Consider the following 17,898-nt stretch of genomic DNA (forward strand, 5'->3'; position numbering starts at 1 on the left):
CCCACGTACAGACTGGAGTCAGACTGACTCTAAAGAGTCTCAGGACAGCGTGAATTAGGGCACAGTTCAACAGTACAATTTCTCAGGAGGCAGACAGAGCCAGTGTGACAGTCCCTGAAGATGTCTCTGAAACCAGCGTCACTGCTAGATATAATGCAGTGAACAACTCCATCCTCTCAGCTCTATATGGGCATGACAAACCAATTTTAGTATCAGAAACAGCACAGAGCACTGCAACTCTAGGATTAATGCGCTTTAATCTACACAACAAATCCAATTCACCAGAAAGCTCCGAATTTGCACAAGTACCTAAACCAAGAACAACAGGCAAATATGTCAAAATGAAACAAAATTAAATGGCAGTATTTTTACTTTGTAATCCAACTGAAGGAGTTTTAACCTTTAAAGCAAAACAAAGGCTAGGACTAAAAGAGAGCAACTGAAAAATATTACACGCCACCCTCGCTGAGGTTTAGAAACACAGGCTTTAACTTGGTTTTCACTCCATTTCAAAGATACAGATTTTGTACTGGGTGAACCCTCCCATTTCCTAAAGCAAAATTTTCGTGATTTTACAGCAGTCTAGACTACTGGTTCCAACTGGAACAAAGCTGCAATCTTACTTCCAGATTTCCCAATTTCCCTTAGGCTGCAGAGTTATGCCTTCTTTCATATTCTACATTTTCGAAGAAAAAATGTCGCTAACAGCTCACAAATGCAACTCCTAGACCTTAATTTACTGACTTCACACAAGCAAAAATAGTTCTGCTTTTCTTGCCACTGGAATTTTACTGGTGATAGCAGAAGCGGGAGCTTTATAGAAGAGATGGATTAGAAGTTTTTCAGAAATAATAACACATGCCAACTACATTTACAAAGGATGAATAAGGTATTTGAATAAACATGTATTTTCAGCAAAAAAAGCTTTAAAGTTGCCTAGCAGTTCTTTGGTTTGCTTTGTTAGTATAGCAGTTCAGTGCTGAGAAAGAACCACCCTGTTAAGAAAACCAAACATATAGGGTAGCCTTTTCCATCTCCCCCCAGATTGCTGAATTCTATTTCTACTATCAAAAGAGTACTGAGTTTACTTCATCTCATTCTTACTACTTCAACAGCTTAAGAACTGAACTTCACTTATTCTACAATACATTGTGCTATTGTACAAAGGGGCATAATTTCTCAATGATTCTTCTTTACTGTTTCATGTAAACAATGTTTTAAAAGAAAAATTATATCCTTTCTGACTAGTACATCAGGACTAAAGCCCACAGAAAAGCACTGCAGTCAGTAACAGTTAAATAACTACCAGGTTTTACTCCTAAATCACAAGAAAATAACAGGTTTCATAGTCCTCAAAATTTAATTTCCAATATTTCCCTAGTAAATTATTCATATGGTTTGATTAAATTTCAATAATGAGTTTATTATGGAGAACCATTACTGCATTTTGGATAATTAAGTACATGCATGTATTTTCAAACAGTAACAGAACACCACAGTTAAAACACAAAATGGTACTAAACCAACAAGATTTACCCTACTTTGAATACTCTCTCTGAAGGAAGAGTAAAAATTTTAAGGGCAAATATCCAACAGCACTTTCATTAAATTAGTAACACAAGTAAAGTAAATCAGTTTTTTTCAAGGAAAAACTTAACAAACTTTACATCCACACTGTATCATAAAGCTCGAATTGCAAATTTTCTACATATTAAGCACTTCCTAAGGTCAATTCTAGTTTCACCGGACACATTTTGCCTCAGCATTTATAATATCACCATGATTCTAAGCAGCCAAAAAAAACCACCAGGACCCTCTCAAATTATGTGAGAAAAATACTATAGAAAACATTAACTAAAGAGCCACTGGCTTTAAGTTAAAAAACTAGTAATGTTTTCAAATACCATACACAGCCCTCTACCAGTCTGTGGTTTAAGAGAGTACTAAAAAGTTTTTGTGCTTCATTTTAGTGTTTTATCTCCTTTATTGCTGCTATATGAATGAGTTTTATCATGCGCAACAGTATTAAGGATGGCTGGTTTCCAAAAGATCTGTTTTCCATCACTCTCCCCCAGAAGAGCTGCCAACTCACTCCCCCTTCTGTATCCCTCACTCTCATCCTCTCGCACTGCCTGCCCACTTCCCCCGGGTGCCCTGCCTGGAGGGCTGGGGAAGGGGCAGCATACCCTCTATGTCTGAAACGCCCATGTGGACATTAGTTGAATTTATTCCAGCTACCACAAGGGCTGCTGCCTTTTGAAATGTTTAACAGTGCTGGTCCAGTTTCCTTTTATCAACAGAATTAGGATGTCTCTATTCTGCTCAGCACCAATTAGACAAATCTTTCATCTCTGAAACCTTTGCCCAACTGCCAGCAAACTTTGAACTAATGTAACTTCAGGGAAGATCAGGAACAAAGAAATTAGACTGGCTGATTGGATTCATTAGAAAAGCAAGCTAAAAACATTTGTCCAGACAAAGCTCTATCACATACCCAAAATAAACTGAAAGACACAAATATGTTTTCTTTCCATTTATGAGACTAATTCTCAGACACTAAAACTGCAGTAGTAAGATTTTCATAATGAGTAAAAGTTTTAAGTTGGCCTTTTGATGGTCCCTCATGCTAGATGCAACAATTAAAGTAAACAGATCAGTAAGTTACAGAGTAGTAAAACAAAACAAAACACACCTGTACACCTGCAGATCTAAAGCTATTCCTTGATGGCCAATCAGGTTATTTTCACAGAAAGCTGTCAGATGGACAGAGACTACAATCACAGAGGAAAGGGAATCCTTTAGTGACTCCAAGCAAATGCTAACACTACTACACATTAACATGACTACTTTTAAAAAAAAAAATCGGGTGCATTTTTCAGGTGCTATAGCCAGCAAGGAAGGGTTTGGGGGAAGACTCCAGAAATACCCGATTTCTCCAAACTCCTTTTAAAATAGTCTTTCTCCTTCTCTTCCATCTACAGTGTCTGTATCTGTTAAAAAAAAATATTTGTAAATAGAAGAGACCAATGTCTCCTTAATGCTTATGATGTGTTTTGCTAGCACAAAACTTTTTCTCTGCTTCAACAGTTTGGAAAGTTTTGATAAATCTCCTGGAGAATAAATGATGTAATTTCTGCCATGAGATATTAAAATACAACACTAAAAATGCAAGGCCTAAAAGTGCTAATGACCATCAAATTGTGTGGCAGCAAAAGGTGACAGGCTCTATTCATACATGACAACAGAGTACCATTAAGATTAGGTAATATGACTGAACAACTAGAAACAAGTGGGAGCTCACTTGAAAATAGCCAAGAAATTAAAAAGGCTGACCAGTGTCTTCACAGTAAATTTTAATGGATTTTTCCCCTGCCATGGCTGCAAAGCTGATCCTAACAATGCAGCTCTTGACATCTTCATCAGATAAGTATGTATCTTCTGTTTCACATAAATAAAACATATGTTTAGAATATCCCATGCTATCTAGGTACCACGGAGTTTTCAACATTAATTTCTAAGCAGGAACATACTCAGTGCCAATTTTATCTTTGTTTACCTTTAACAGTACGTCATCATGCTTAAGACATCTTTGCAACAGCCAAATCCTGATGTCAGCACAGCAGAGGGAATACAGCTCATTAGTTTACTGCAGCTGCAGAGCCAGCAAACACACATTGCTTTGAGTGACACCAGCAATAAGCATGTGTTTTAGATTTGTAGGTAACAATAATGATTAAAAAGATACTGCAGTCTGGAAAAAAATCTTGTATGAAGAATCTTTAACACAGATTGGTGACCAGGCAAAAGTCTGGTTTCTTTAACTACCAGAATGGCTATAATATATACCATGAACGAATGATCTGCTAATTATTTTGTCATTTTTCTTTCTGGTTGCAAAGATGCACATATGCATTAAGCAGACAAAATAATATGAATTTATTCAAGTAGACAAGGAAGAAAAGTAACCTCAGATAACGTTTAATTTCCCTTCCTACCAATCATCTCCATATTACTGTCTGCAAACCAAGGGATAATTTTTCTTTCACTTCACTGGTGTGAGATTAACACTTCATTTATGAGTCTTTGAGCACAGTTAAGGCTCCTGCTGTTTTGAAGACCTTTGTGTACAAACTCCTCATGAAAATACAGCTACATGTCAAGGATCTTGTATCCAAACTTTATTTAAATTATGTGAATACACAAAAAAGTCTCCCACATTATACCATAAAAATACATACTGACAGGCACCCAAAGTAAGTGATTTATATGATTAAAGCATGTCACTTATATGAAAGACAACACCAGTTCAGCTCTACTCAGCCGCAACCTTCCAGTATAACCCTAAGAAATACTTAACCTTCAACAATTATTCCAGTTTCTATTTTAACGAGTGCTCTTTCTTCAGGAAGGGGTCAAAACCAGAAATTCCTAATTTGCTATCTGTCATTCATTATTTTGTATGCTTTTATCACAATAATTCCTTTCATCTCTTTTCCACAGTAAACAATCTTATGCTTCTAAAACCTCCAGTCAGCCTCCTCAATCCTAATGTTTATGCACTCTTTGGTAAGTGATTATGTATCTTCAGGGTTTTGTTGGGTTTTTCCCCTTAGAAAAAAAAATAAAACCAAACAAACAAACAAAAAAACCCAAACCAACAACAACAAAAAACACACAAAACACACAAACAAAACCAACAATGCACACACACAAAATACCCACCCCACCATGAAAACTTGAAGCCATTACTTCCTTTAGTCCACAGAAAGGACTTGATCTGGAGTTAATCAAGGTTGTCTGGTAGAGAAGCATACTGCCCAAAGGCCATCTTTCTTATTAAATGAAGCTGGAAGGCTGTAACTGAAGGAAAACACTGCAAGAAAGGAATCCTATGCTATCTTTAAAAACAGTTAAGCCTGATGTTAAGCCACCTATCACAAAGTTTCTATACAATGCTTGTTAAACAGCCTATAACAAAGTTCTCACAGAAAACATTTGTCATTTTCTGGGTTCTTAAGTAGAGAAAATGAGGTCTGGTTTACATTAGTGCTAGGCACTCAGAAATGTAACTGAAATCAAAGGAACTTGTGGTCTGAACACAAAGTGCAACAGAATGCATAGTCACTTCAGAAGTCACATTTTAGAAATGCCAACTCAGGCATATGAAGCCAGCTTGTCTTTCTTGTATTTGGATTTTCCCTTTTCAGTAGCTCTTCAGTTCCCCATCTTTTAAACTGTGATTAACATGATGTACCCATCCCACAAAAAAAAGTACTAGTGCAAGAATAAAATTAGTACTTTTTGGAGCTTTCTAATAGAATACACATTGCTTTGAGTGACACCAGCAATAAGCATGCATTTTAGATTTCTAGGTAACAATGATGATTAAAAAGATACTGCAGTCTGGAAAAAAATCTTGTATGAAGAATCTTTAACACAGATTGGTGACCAGACATAAGGACTTCTGAACTAGCCTGTGCATTTTGGTGGTCTGTCATCATAAGTCATCATTCCTAATTTAGCAGCCTCTGTTTCTTCCCCCTTTTAAATTGGGGCTTCTTTTCTTTCACAATATATTTATCTTATTGTTGCCAGGAAACCATTACAATAATATTGTACATGTGAAATTGCCATTAATTACTGATGCACTTGTAACAAAAGAAAATTATCAGATACAAAACCAAAGGGGTGTCGTCATCAATCAATCTGAAATTCAGGAGCATCTGGGGGAACTGGGTGAGCCTACATATGGTCTATTTCTCTAAGGATGGAGAAAACTGGGACATTTACAAAGCAAACAGCTAATATTCCACTGGAATAAAAAAAATGGAAAAGAAAAAAAGAAGGAAAAAAAAAAAGAAAATCAGAACAAGATTTCTCTGTGTCTGACTAGTGGCCTGTCCTAGTTAATGAAAAACTTGATTGTTACAAGAGTCAAACTAATTAAAAAGATTAAACTATGAGCAAAATCAAATTAGAAATTTGGCTTCAGGCTTATGTGGCTAGCAATAGCTCAAGAACATTGCAAACTGCAGTCTGCAGTTAAATACAATTAATGTAAGTTTTCTAATTGTTAGAATAATTAATTGTGGATCGTTTCTGTAACCTGGCTATATGACCTCCACAAAGCTACTTCTAATTCTTAAATATAAGCATGTAAGTACATGCAAGTCAGAGGTCTTAGCCATGAAAAGTCAGAGGACTTAGCCATACTGTCTAAGTCTTGACAGCAAACCGTATTTATTAACTAATATAATCCAGCATACTTAATGTTTACCTTTTTCCCCTCAAGGGTACCAAATTTTAGTCTATTACAATAGAAAAGATTTTCTTCTCCCAGATGATACTTTAACTTGTATTTTTTTGGTTTCATTCAAAGCAACTACCTAGGCACAACCATGTCAGATTAAAGGTCCATCTAGCTAAACAGTCTCAGAGAGGAGCCATTAATTTATGCAGAAACATCAGGTGAGTGAAGAGCAACTTTTTTTTCTTTTCACATACCTCCAGCATACTCCAGAACATTTAAGCAGCAAACAAGCAACCTTTCTCAAATTTCACATTATGTAACAGATGCCTAAAACCACCTATGGGTAACGTGATAGATTATTAGCATTAACTACTTTTAGTGATATAAGGATAACCTTTCAAAGATAAAGACATGACAGGCCCAACTGCAAAGAGGCCAACATCCAATAACAAGAGGAACATGCAGAAAGACAATGGGAAGAAGGAAAGTGTTTGTTTCACTCTGGCACAAACACATATCAGATAACTAAGAAATGCCATGGGACAAGATAATGAAGACTTCAAGACACATGCACTAACTTTTCCAGGTGATCAGAAGCTAGGCCTTGGGGTGGGGTGGCAGGGAAGAATTGGGAAAGACAGTGAAGGGGGGAGTGGTAGTATGGAAATCAAAAGAAACTTTCACAGAAAATGCCAAAAAAGACTACTGGACTGGTTGAAAAAAGGAAAAGTACTCCCCAGCAACAACAACAACAAAACACAGCATGGTAAACAACACCAGCGATGGTAAAGAACTTCATTGCCCTCACTAAATTCTAACTTATAAACTCTCAATTTCACAAAAACATATTTCTTACAGTGCCTTAAACCTTTGTCAAAAAATCCCTGTACTGAAACTAATTTATCAGTCCTTTTTCTTTGGAAGGTTTCAGAAATTTCCTCCTTTTTTTGAGGGGTGCGGGTAATTTTGTATCTTTAGTGTCTGACTAAATGTGCTTTTTACAGATTTTATGAATTTGTGTTGCTTACACTGGTATTTATGGGTAAAAACAAACACTGGACTACAAATGTTTTCCTTTCTTTCTACAGCCTCATCATATGCTTTACTAAACTATAGTTGCTGGTACAAAGCTGTATCTGAACTCATCATCATGCATTATTTCTTTTACTTAAAAATATTTAGCAGGCAAGATAGTTTTGCAGAAAAAATACAAAAGTCCCCATCTCCATCTCAGAAGATAACATCTGTAAACATCTGAATCAACTCTGAAGTTCTGTCAGCACTCTAGGGCAGGACTGCCACAGAAAGAAGCTGCTTTTTCCCCTATGCTAGCACAAGTATTTATGAGCTCTCAGGATAAATCAGGCAAGGAAATTATTCAGGCTAAAATTAACACAGATTTGTTTTGTTTAGTTGGGTTTTTTTTGTTTTGGTTTTTTTTTTTTTTTGTTTTCTTTTCTCTGAAGATTTAACCCAGATCTGTTCACCCATCCGTTTTGGCATGCAGCAAAACAAAATGCTTATAGAGAGGTACAGAAGAGAGCCTGGGACAAGCAGCAGAGTGAGCCACTTCTGTTGGGTGTTTAAGTCAGTCTCTGAGAACGTCTCCAGGCATTTTGGATCAATGGGGCTATTTTTACTGTATCTGACAATTAAGTACACTACTATTGATCTTATTCATAGTGATTACAAGGTTTTATATAAATGAGATCAAGATAGTCTCTTGTGACCAAAGAAAGTTGTATCTGAGATTTAAGTTTACTGACAGCAATATACAAGTCTGGAGTTTGACAAAGCAGTAAAATACAGTCAATTTTGAAACAATTCCAATAGTCAGAGAGAAGCACTGCAGCAAAGCAGATGCTGAGTTTCTAAAAGTTCTTTCAACCTTCAACTATCTTTTGGAAAGAAATATAACACTGCTAGTACAATTTTTCTCAACTTGCATGTAGTTGCTGGCCCAATTTTGGAACTAAAGGAGGAGTACTTGGTTACCTTGTAATAGTTTGGTTTTCTCCACCTTTGTCACTTGGTTGAATAAGTTACCACCTTCCCCACAAGCCTTACTAAATTGACAAGCACCTGACTTACAGCCATGAAACCAATCACCATATAACTTGAACAGATGCATTTTAAAGAGGAACATTAACCTAAAAAAAAAAAAGTTGTTCTGTAGCCAAAGTACAGTGAGCTCTCCACTACATGCTAGCTGCCTAGTTTGATTAAATATTATTTGATCTATGAAATGAACACTTGTCCCCAGCCACACCAGTTAAAAATCACCTCTTCAATAGCTGGAATTATACATCACATAACCACCTCACTCTAAAAAGGCACTGACCCATCAGTGTAATTTAATGCCAGAAAACACCTTTTTGACTCCATTAAGCACCTGAACTAGTGTTTCACTCATCATACATATGCAATCCAGAGGCTTTTCCTTTCTACATCACTTCAGAGGTGCATGTTGATTTTAAAATTCTCAGTACTTCCAGGACTGTGCTAATGTTATCAAACAGATATATCAAAACACTGTAAAATAATCTGGCCTACATTTTATTACCCACAACCCCAAGCAGAAGGAAGGAAAGGATAGAAAAACATTCTTTTTAGAAGTCCTTGGCACAAAAGCTGCTGCTCAGGCACTCTGGGACAGGTGCCCAGAATGTCTCAAGTTCCAATAATAAGAAAAGCCTTCATTACGAGAAGCTATCTGGACACAAAAATACAGATGCAGTATCAGAAAACTTGCTAATGAAGACACAAATTTGTAACCAATTAAGTTGGCCATGACTTCAATAAGCTAAAAGAACAAAAATTTGCAGGAACTGACCCAAAGCCTGGTGGCCAAAACAAAAAGTTACACACACACCTTTTCTAAGAGACACACAGAGCATCTTCAGATCATGCATGGCCAAGGCAGCAGCAAAACCCCTACAATTTCCAAGGACTGGCTCATGCCTGAATTTGTACATTCTGTTAAAGCCAGCGTTTATCATTAGATCATATTTAAGTTATGGAAAGTTGTCTTATAAATAAAAAAAACAAAAGCCCACTTTTTTAAGCATTTCCATCCCAAGCACTGCATCATCATAATATTCTGCATGCCAAATGAATGTTTTTATAAATCAAGCTGATACAAAGGAACATGGATTTCATGACTAAAGATTATATATGTCTATACAAAGACATAAAGGAAAAAAAAAAGACTTCTTGTTTAGTTCTAAAGTGCACAGAACTTCTAATTTTCTTGATGCTTCAGTAAAGCCAGTATCTGACAAAAAAAAAAAACAACCAAACCTCAAATGCAGGTGAAACTATACCAATAAGATAAGAAAAATCTTCCTCTGTTGTTTCAGTGATGGTAGGTCCACTAACAAAGTGTTTGTTCCATTCAGTCTACAGTCTTGAAGTCATCCTTATTCCTTAACACTATTTCATTAAAAGAAATGACAGAAACAAACAAACAAAAAAAAACACAAAAAAAAACACAACCAAGAAAAGATCTGCTCTTAGCCTGAAAATTATGTCCAATACATACACATTAATTTAGCACAACATATGCATGACTTTGAAATTCTATTATTCCTATTACCTAGGAATGGCACAGCTCACCATTGCAAGTTCTCCAGCCAGGACAAAATAAAATACTCATTTCAATAAGCACCTCAAAATTGCACTCCTTTCAACACAGACTTTCATACGAGGTCTCTGTCCAAACAATCAAAGCTCTAGGATCTTCTCCTGTAACTGGCAATATTCCACCACAGTTCTGAAAATACTAGGCTGGACTTGTCCATTCACACTTTGCATAAATGTAATTGGACAACAAGGCTCATTTTCAAAGAAACAACTGACGTGTGTCTTGCTGCTTTAAAAGCTAAGCACAAAGCCCACATTCTCTTCACATTTATAGGCAAAGAGATTTTTCAGTGTACTAAGTGATTAGGCAAGACCATGATTTCTGGTTTTTAATCTTTGTGTGGTCACTGCTGTGATGGGAAACAGATCATCAGCAGAGGCAGTATTTTCAATCTCTAAAAAAATTATGATTATCTCTTCACCCTAGGCATAGGACCAAATCCCACGTTACAACAACTTTCTGATCTGAAGACCACAGAGTTAACTAGCAAGTTGTGTCAATATTTGATCGATGCTCAACTTTATTCTCTATTTTCAGCACAGTGTTAAGTAATAATACTACTGCATCACAGTAGCATATCATGTTTCCAGTCGAAAAAGGGATTAAAAAAATAAAAAAACAGAGATAAGCTTCAGTCTCCCCAAGATGCTGTCAAGCAAGCAGAGAAGATGCTTTTGTAACAGTCACTTTGGCTTATGAAAATTTTGCAACTTTGCCAAGTACCAGTTGTACTGAACAGGAAAGAAATATGAAGTATTATATCAAATTCTAAAATCTGAGACAGGATTTACCTATGAAACAACTTCAATGTTCGATCTACCAACTCTAGAAATTACTTTGCTGTTTGCTACCAGTGCTATCTTTTCAGTAAAGAATACCCTTAACTAGATCTACTTGTTTCCCTTGCTCAACTACGCTTGCTCAAAGTGCTGAAACCCACAAAAACCTTCTTCTAGCTTACCAAAGTTTTCAGTAACATATCCTACATTATTACTCATGATTCCACTTCAGACCTCTCTCCAAAACTGGACATATTTCACACACAAAATAGCAGCTGAATGTATTAACTCTGGCTTTACAATTACTTGCAAGGCTATGGTCACGAATCACAAAAATGACTCTTCCTCTTTTAAGGAAAAGTAAAGAGGTGGTATTCCCACAACGGTCTGCAGGCAAGAAGGAGATATTTCAACTGTGCCGAGGAAACTCTAGCTGTTCTCCTTTCCAGTTATGAAATGTTTACCTGAACAAGCAAAAGTTGCAGGAAAAGGGGTGATGATCAGGACTGCTCACCTTTAACCGTTTAACCACCTCATCGTTGGTAATTTTGTCCGTAATCTCTTTCACTCCAGGAGGATAGTAGATGATTTTACCATCGGCAGCAGGTTTTGGTTGGGTAGCAGGGAAGTCCATCCTGGTGCTGCTGGTTATAAACTTTCCTTCTCCACAGTCCTCTACCGGCCTCTATCGGTCAGAAAACAAAAGTTCAGCAGAATGGAAACGACTTTCTAACCCTCTTTTTCCATTTCTCACCCTCAATTCGCAGAAGGCCCCGGTTATCACCCCGCCGGCCGCCTCCCCCTCCGCCGCCTCCCCTACCCCAGGCGGTGCCGCAGCGAGGCCCGGCCCGCCGCTGCCGCCGCCGCTCCTCACAGCTCCGGCCCCTCCATTCCCCTCCGGGCGCCTCCTTTCATTGCGGGGCTGCTCCAGCCCAACACTGTTAGTTCGGAGCCGACGGGTTTACAATGAAATTTCGGGGTCGATCGAAGGATGCCTCGGGTCCGAGGGCCCGTTACGGCCAAAGGAGAGGGGAGGGGGTGCAATTCCCGGCCCCGAGGGGGGTGCTCCGGCGCCGGCACACCGGCCCCGGAGCCGGGAGACGAGGCCTAAACAGTTAGGCCTCAAAACTATCAGGAGGCAGAGAAACCAACAGGAGAGGGGGAGGGAGGGAGGGAGGGAGGCGGCGGCGAGCACAAACAAAACAGCCCTGCCGGCCCGCTCGCCCGGCGCCGAGACCCCCACCCGCCCCCTCCCGCGGCCCCGGGAGCCCCCCCGGGGAGGGGACCAGGCCACTCTCCACTTTCCATTTGTTCCCGCAACTTCATGTCCCCTCAGCCCCTCGCCCCGCCACCCCTCCTCGCCTCGCCACCTCGCGCCCAGCCGGACCCACAAAGAGCCACCCCAACACCCGACTCCGCGCACACACCCCCGCCGGCCGCAGGCAGCGCGGAGGGGGGGAGCGGCCACAGAGGGAAGCGGGACCCGGAGCCGCCTTTACCTCATGCAGCTCCGGAAGGTGCAGCATTGAGTAGCCTCCGTGCCGGGTGGTCCTCGCCGCTCCGCTGCCACCCCCGCCGACCGCTGCCCTGACTGCTCCGCCACCTCTCTGCTCCGCGGTGCGGCGGCGGCTCCTGCTCGGGGAGGGGTGGGGGTTGGGGGAAGCTGCTCGGTGGCGGCAGCGGCGGCTGGGGAGAGGGGGAGGCTCCGGCGGAGCGTGCGCCGCGGGGACACAGTGCCGCTCTCCGTCCGGCCGGGGAAGAACAGCCCGGGAGGAGGCTCCGCACCGCCCCCCTGCCCGCCTGCTCGCCCGCCCTCGGGCCTGGGGCTGGGCCCGAAGCGCCGCCCAGCCAGGACCCCTCAGCCCCAGGCCCGGGGCCTGGGCGAGGCCGGCCAGTAAGTCTTGCTTCTCGCCGAGCCCTGCGTAAGGCGGCGGCGGAGGCGGCGGGTAGTACCGGGCGCGGCCGCCGCAGCGCTGCCTCTCGCTTGGCGCCAAAACCTCCGGAGCAGCCGGGCCGGGCGGGCCGCGGCCTGAGTGAGGCTCAGGCCCTGACTCTGCGGGGCTCTACTCCCGGGCGGCGGGGGGCAACGGCTGGCTTCGAGGGTGATGCCGGGGCGCCGAGGGGCCGGCTGCCGCGACTGCCGGGGAGGGGGCCGGCGGGTGCCCGGCTGCAGGGCGGCAGCGGAGAGTGCGAGAGGGGAAGAGACATGTTTGTGTTTCTTCATGGAGCCGTGCTCATGGCCGTGCGGTCTCGTCTGGCCGGTTCTCAGGCATCGGGGGTCGGTAGTGAGCCCTGGTCGGCTTGGTACATCAGCAAATGGGGGGAGTGGTGTGTGGGGTGGCACAGAGCGTGCTGTGGCACAAAGGAGCAAATAGGCCTTCTTCAGGAAGCTGGGGGGAAGAGCAGCATCCACGCATTGATGCCAAAATCTTCCTTGTTGGCAGATGAGTTTCTCAAACATGAATTTAGTTATAAATCTCTAGGAGAAACCTGAATATGCATTCCAGAGGAGCCCTTGCCAGCCACCTCAGGAAATCCTTCCATGCAAAATGTCTTTGTAATTTAATATTCTTCAGTATTTTCAAGAGATGGGGTATGTTTGGAAACTCAGTAGCAAAGGGGATGGATGTATCTGTCTGGTTTCAGTCTGTATTATGTGCATGTCTGAAGCATAGGTGGCTATAAAGTGTTTGCCATATGCCCACCCTGTTCAGGGAAGGTGCATGACAGCTGAAAGATGACTTTTAAGACTAATTTAGGGTCTTCAGCTGACTACTCTCAGTTACTTGAACCAGTTAAAAGTATCATTTTCCTCAGTTTGTAAAATCTCTAAAAAGTTTTTGCTAGAGCACATTAAAAGTAGAAGGCTGGAACCACTGATCTCTTTCGAGAGATGGCTCCTCAGAGGCCTTGCTGGACACAGCAAAGGGGCTGACATGGCCTGCCAGTCATGCAGGAAAGATGCAGGAGGACGAGATGATAGGAAAGGGCTAGGTAAGTAATATTATGGTGAAGTATGCCAAATTCCAGATTTACAAGGTGTGGGAGGAAATGTGCAAAGACTGAAGCGCTCCCAAGTGTTTCTGGTGCAATAGCATGTGGGTAGGAAATTGCTCTCCTATACCTGTGTTCCTTGTTTTGTCCTAGGGAGTTAAAGCCTTGAGTGTCCATAGCCTCTATGAAACTGCCTCAGAAGGATTCTTTGTCGTGAAAATAACTGGGAGTTGGAAGGAACACTTAGGTGGTCTCAGACTCTCATCTTGAAATCTAGAAGGGTGCCACCACACATAGCATTTAAATGTAGCTGTGAGTCCAAGTTAAATAAAAGGATTCTCTCGAGGCTTAAGGATCAATGGATTGGAGCATTGACAATGGACAGATGACCTTAAGAGTGGGATACATGAATAACTTTTAACAAGGTTGTACTGATTTAATAAACAAATAAAGCCAACACCAAGTGATTAATCTTTTTCCTAATCCCAATTTAAGTGTCCATTTACATTTGCCTTAGAGCTGAAGTACTCAGACTAGCTATCAGCTGTTATTTGATGTCAGTAAAATAATGTGTACTGTCAGAACTATTACACTGCTAACAAATTATTTGTTTTCATTCTTACAGTTGTTAATTTAGGTACTTTGCATCCCACATCAATGTGGTGCAGATTCCTTATTTTAATACACTTGTGTGAATAAGTCAAAAACAGATCCTAGAAGATTGTAACTAAAAAAGTATGTATCAAGAACCTGTATGAGCTGTCTTCAGTTTAAATAGAAAAGGAGAGAATATAAATTAGTAAAAATAATGCAAGAAATAAATTTGAAGTGACCTTTGTTAAAGTTTTTTTCTTGACCAAAGCATAAAGCTAGGAAGGTGTGAGGCAGGCCTCTCTTTGGGCAGAATTGAAGTGTTATGGGTGTTATAGCCCAAAAATGTCACTCAAGACTCAGAACTTCTGGGTTTTAATGTTTATTTGTGGGTTCCTTCCAACCCAAAGTATTATATGATTTTCAAATATTCTTTTATTATTAAAAAGCAGTGGTTTGTGTATATCATTAATGTGATCCGCAGTGTGTAGTTACAAGTTTTTCATGAACTGATGCCATCTTTACCTAGAAATTTTTATACAACAGCTCATGAAGTAGGAGTGAGAACGAGAAGGTAGAGGGGCTACACTTCTACAACTTTCTTTTAGTAAGTGAAGGACAAACAGTGCAGAGCCTCTAGTATGCATGCACTTGTAGTCACTTTTATTTTCCACTGTAGAATTAAGATAAAATCTTGCATTCTAAGGCATATGTACACTAAAACTAATGTAGTTAGATGTGGCATATGAAAGATTTCACTTGAAAAGTCAAATTTTGCTCAATTAATTACAATTTTATTTAATCTCAAGGAAGTTGTTTGTGAAGCCCTACGCTGAAGTACTCTTGATTGTGGACCAAGAACTCTCTTTTTGCAGAGTTCAGATAAATAATGAAGCTAGCAATTACTGTAGATTATTAAAATAATTTTAATTCTCAGGGGTTTGTGTCTGCAGTATCACACAAAAAGTCCTGAAATACATAAGTAGAAAGTTGAGTATCTAGGAGAGGTTCACACTAGATTTCTGCTTTCATAGGTAATGATTAATCAGAAGTATGAAAACCTGGATCACCCCTCAGCATCAGTGTTGGAATCAGCCGTTAGATACAGATGCAGTTTCTAGTGGCAGACTGCACCACTCTGGTATAATTCAATGTCTGACTGTAGGTTCTGGTATTAACACAACCTTCCTGACATACCCTAGGTCCACGGTGGGAGTATTTTGCCAGCCCAGTATTGTACAACTATCAGAGCACTCTGAGGATCGGCTTTAATTTAGAAGCTGCTAGTCAGGTACATGGTGTTTTGTATCAATCTTGGTGGAATCATGATCAGAAAAGTGGTTGAGAGGAGTAGGTGCAAATTCTGGGATGATTAGGCAACGGTCACATCTTTTCTCAGGAAGAGAAGCAGCAAGATAGGTACTTCTGCACTATTTGAAGTTCTAAAGGGCTAAAATAAAGTGTGTGGTTCTGACAGCACACTCCATTAAGGGAGGTATGAATGAACACTTAACTGCCAATTAGCTTGAATATACGCATGGCATTTTCAGAATGTGCAAACATAAAAGCTTCAGATAATCTGACCTATGGAACTCTTAATCTGAATAGTCCTGAAGTCTGCTCACAGATATGATTACAGCTGCTAGTGTCTGGTTTGTTGCCTTTGCTTGTTTGACCTTCACCCTTCTAATTTCAGCAAGCATTTGAGATCTGACTTGGACTCTGCTTCCAGGTTCACATGATCCCTTGCATTTTAATGGATGGCTGTGTCTAATAATAAGACCCAGTCCTTCAGTCTTTTTGTTGAGTTCCTACCTGGACAAATTTCTGTTGGAGTTTATTTACTTTTACTCCCATTATTTTTATTGGAATGTACTTACTCCAGGATGTTTGTTGTTTGTTTATTAACTTATTTTAGACTACCACTGCAAGTGTAATTTATAAGCAGACTGGAATACAAGGTGCTGAACACTCTTGATTCTCTGTTATGGTCAGGAGATGTTAAAGGAAAGTACCAAGAAAAGAAGAATGTGGTGATTTTACTGGTAGGGGAAATAATGTAGCACAAGGTTTTTAGAACAAAACAGCTTTCAGGTGAAGCAGAAGAGAGTATGGAGTGATTACTTTAAGACAGAAAATCCTTTCATTCATGTTGATTAAATTAAGCTATGCACACGTTTCCAGAACAGCTTAATGGTTGTCCTCAGGTCTTTGTTAGAGCAGTAAGCATGGATAGTAATAATGACCAAGAACTAAATTTTAAGAACAGCATGTCATGAATTGCAGAATAAGCCATATCTGTCAGTCTGCTGGGCAGACAAGTAAGAAATCCTATCTGGTAGGTTAAGAAAGCACTTGTCTTCCTAATAATAACTGTGCTCTTGAAAGCTCCTGCTTTGCAGAACCAGGCTGTAGAGCGTGGTCCTTCACGATTAGATTTTTTAAGTCACAGTCAAATAGGTCAAGAGGGGGAGGAAAAAAGCTTAATTACTTGTTTTCAAGTCTAGCATTTAGCCAGTTTTTTATATCTAGCAGGTTGATTTCTGGTGAGTTGCTTCCTAATCATGAAGGGGTTTTTTTCACCTTCATGAAAACCTATTTACTTTTTCAGTGTTATGCTTTTTTTTTTTTTTTCCTGCAATACACCAGTTTCTCTGAACTCAGTAAAAATCAAACCTTGGGAAATAAGTTTTTGTCTTCAGTTTCACGTAGAAGCTTTTTCTGTTAGTTTTTCTTTTCTTTGGTATTAGTCCTTATTTCTGGTTGTCTTTTCTTTTTGCATGTCTGTTGCTTCTCTCCCACCTGCAGTTGCATGCAGCTCCTCCAGTTAAAATTACAGCCTTTAAGTTTGCTGCCCTGGATCTTCAGAGATATTCCTGAGGTTTCTAACTAAACTCTGAAGCGTAACATATCTTTGATAATAGCACCTAATTGTTTTAACTACCTATTTTTACTAAAGAATTGATGTATTTTACATCTGTTGTAAATTGAGGTGGGTCAGAGGTGGATTTCTTCACAATGTGGGTTGCCATAATGGAAGACCTCCAAAAGGTGTCCCATTCCGGAGGGTATTTTCAGTGAAACTGTTTTCATATTAGAATAGACCAGGAAGCATGTTTCATCCCAAAAACAGGGATTTACATTTATCTCCCATGTTCTACATAGACAAAGCAAAATCATTGAAAGGGTGGAGGAGGACTTGTGTGTATTATCTTATGAAGATAATCAGTTGGACACACAAAGTGCTTCCTTGAAAAAGAGAAGGGTCCCGCAACTCAACTGACTTTTCATGTAATAGCACCAGTTCTGAATAAAGGGAAGAACCAAATAGTGTATGATGAAACTGTATGATGAAACTCGTTTGAAACTGATCCCTAGCCACAGTCTGTCTACATGTTATTTTGTTTTGGGTTTGATAAGGAGGGCTTTCTCCTGTGCTGTCTGAAAATGTCCTTATTCTGAGTCACGCTTGGAGATAGGACAGTTATAACAAAATCTTAGAATAGTCTTGGTTGAAAGGGAGGGATCTTTAAGATCATCTAGTTCCAACTACCCTCTGGATGTGACCTGTTGACTAACTCGTTGAACAGCTGGAGGTTTGATTTCCTAAAATTCAGGGTCCCGACTTTGCCTGACCCATA

The 17,898-nt window shown here is 40.3% G+C and overlaps 1 protein-coding gene across 2 annotated transcripts in view; it reads right to left on the bottom strand.

Annotated features, from left to right (window-relative positions):
- PDS5A (PDS5 cohesin associated factor A) overlaps positions 1–12,553 on the bottom strand; it is an 80,416-nt gene extending 67,863 nt beyond the window's left edge. For both annotated transcript variants that reach the window (XM_061471266.1, XM_061471258.1), the window contains exons 1-2: positions 12,172–12,553; positions 11,187–11,357 (exon numbers count right to left, since the gene is read on the bottom strand). In XM_061471266.1, the coding sequence (XP_061327250.1) occupies positions 11,187–11,357; positions 12,172–12,198 (198 nt within the window). In that variant the 5' untranslated portion in view covers positions 12,199–12,553. The remainder of the gene's footprint in view (positions 1–11,186; positions 11,358–12,171) is intronic.
- Positions 12,554–17,898: the final 5,345 nt, after the last annotated feature.

Source organism: Pezoporus flaviventris, unplaced genomic scaffold (genome assembly GCF_033815535.1).
Source record: "Pezoporus flaviventris isolate CSIRO_AGI_PZ_B2104156 unplaced genomic scaffold, CSIRO_AGI_Pfla_v1 ptg000002l, whole genome shotgun sequence".
Lineage (NCBI taxonomy): Eukaryota > Metazoa > Chordata > Aves > Psittaciformes > Psittacidae > Pezoporus > Pezoporus flaviventris.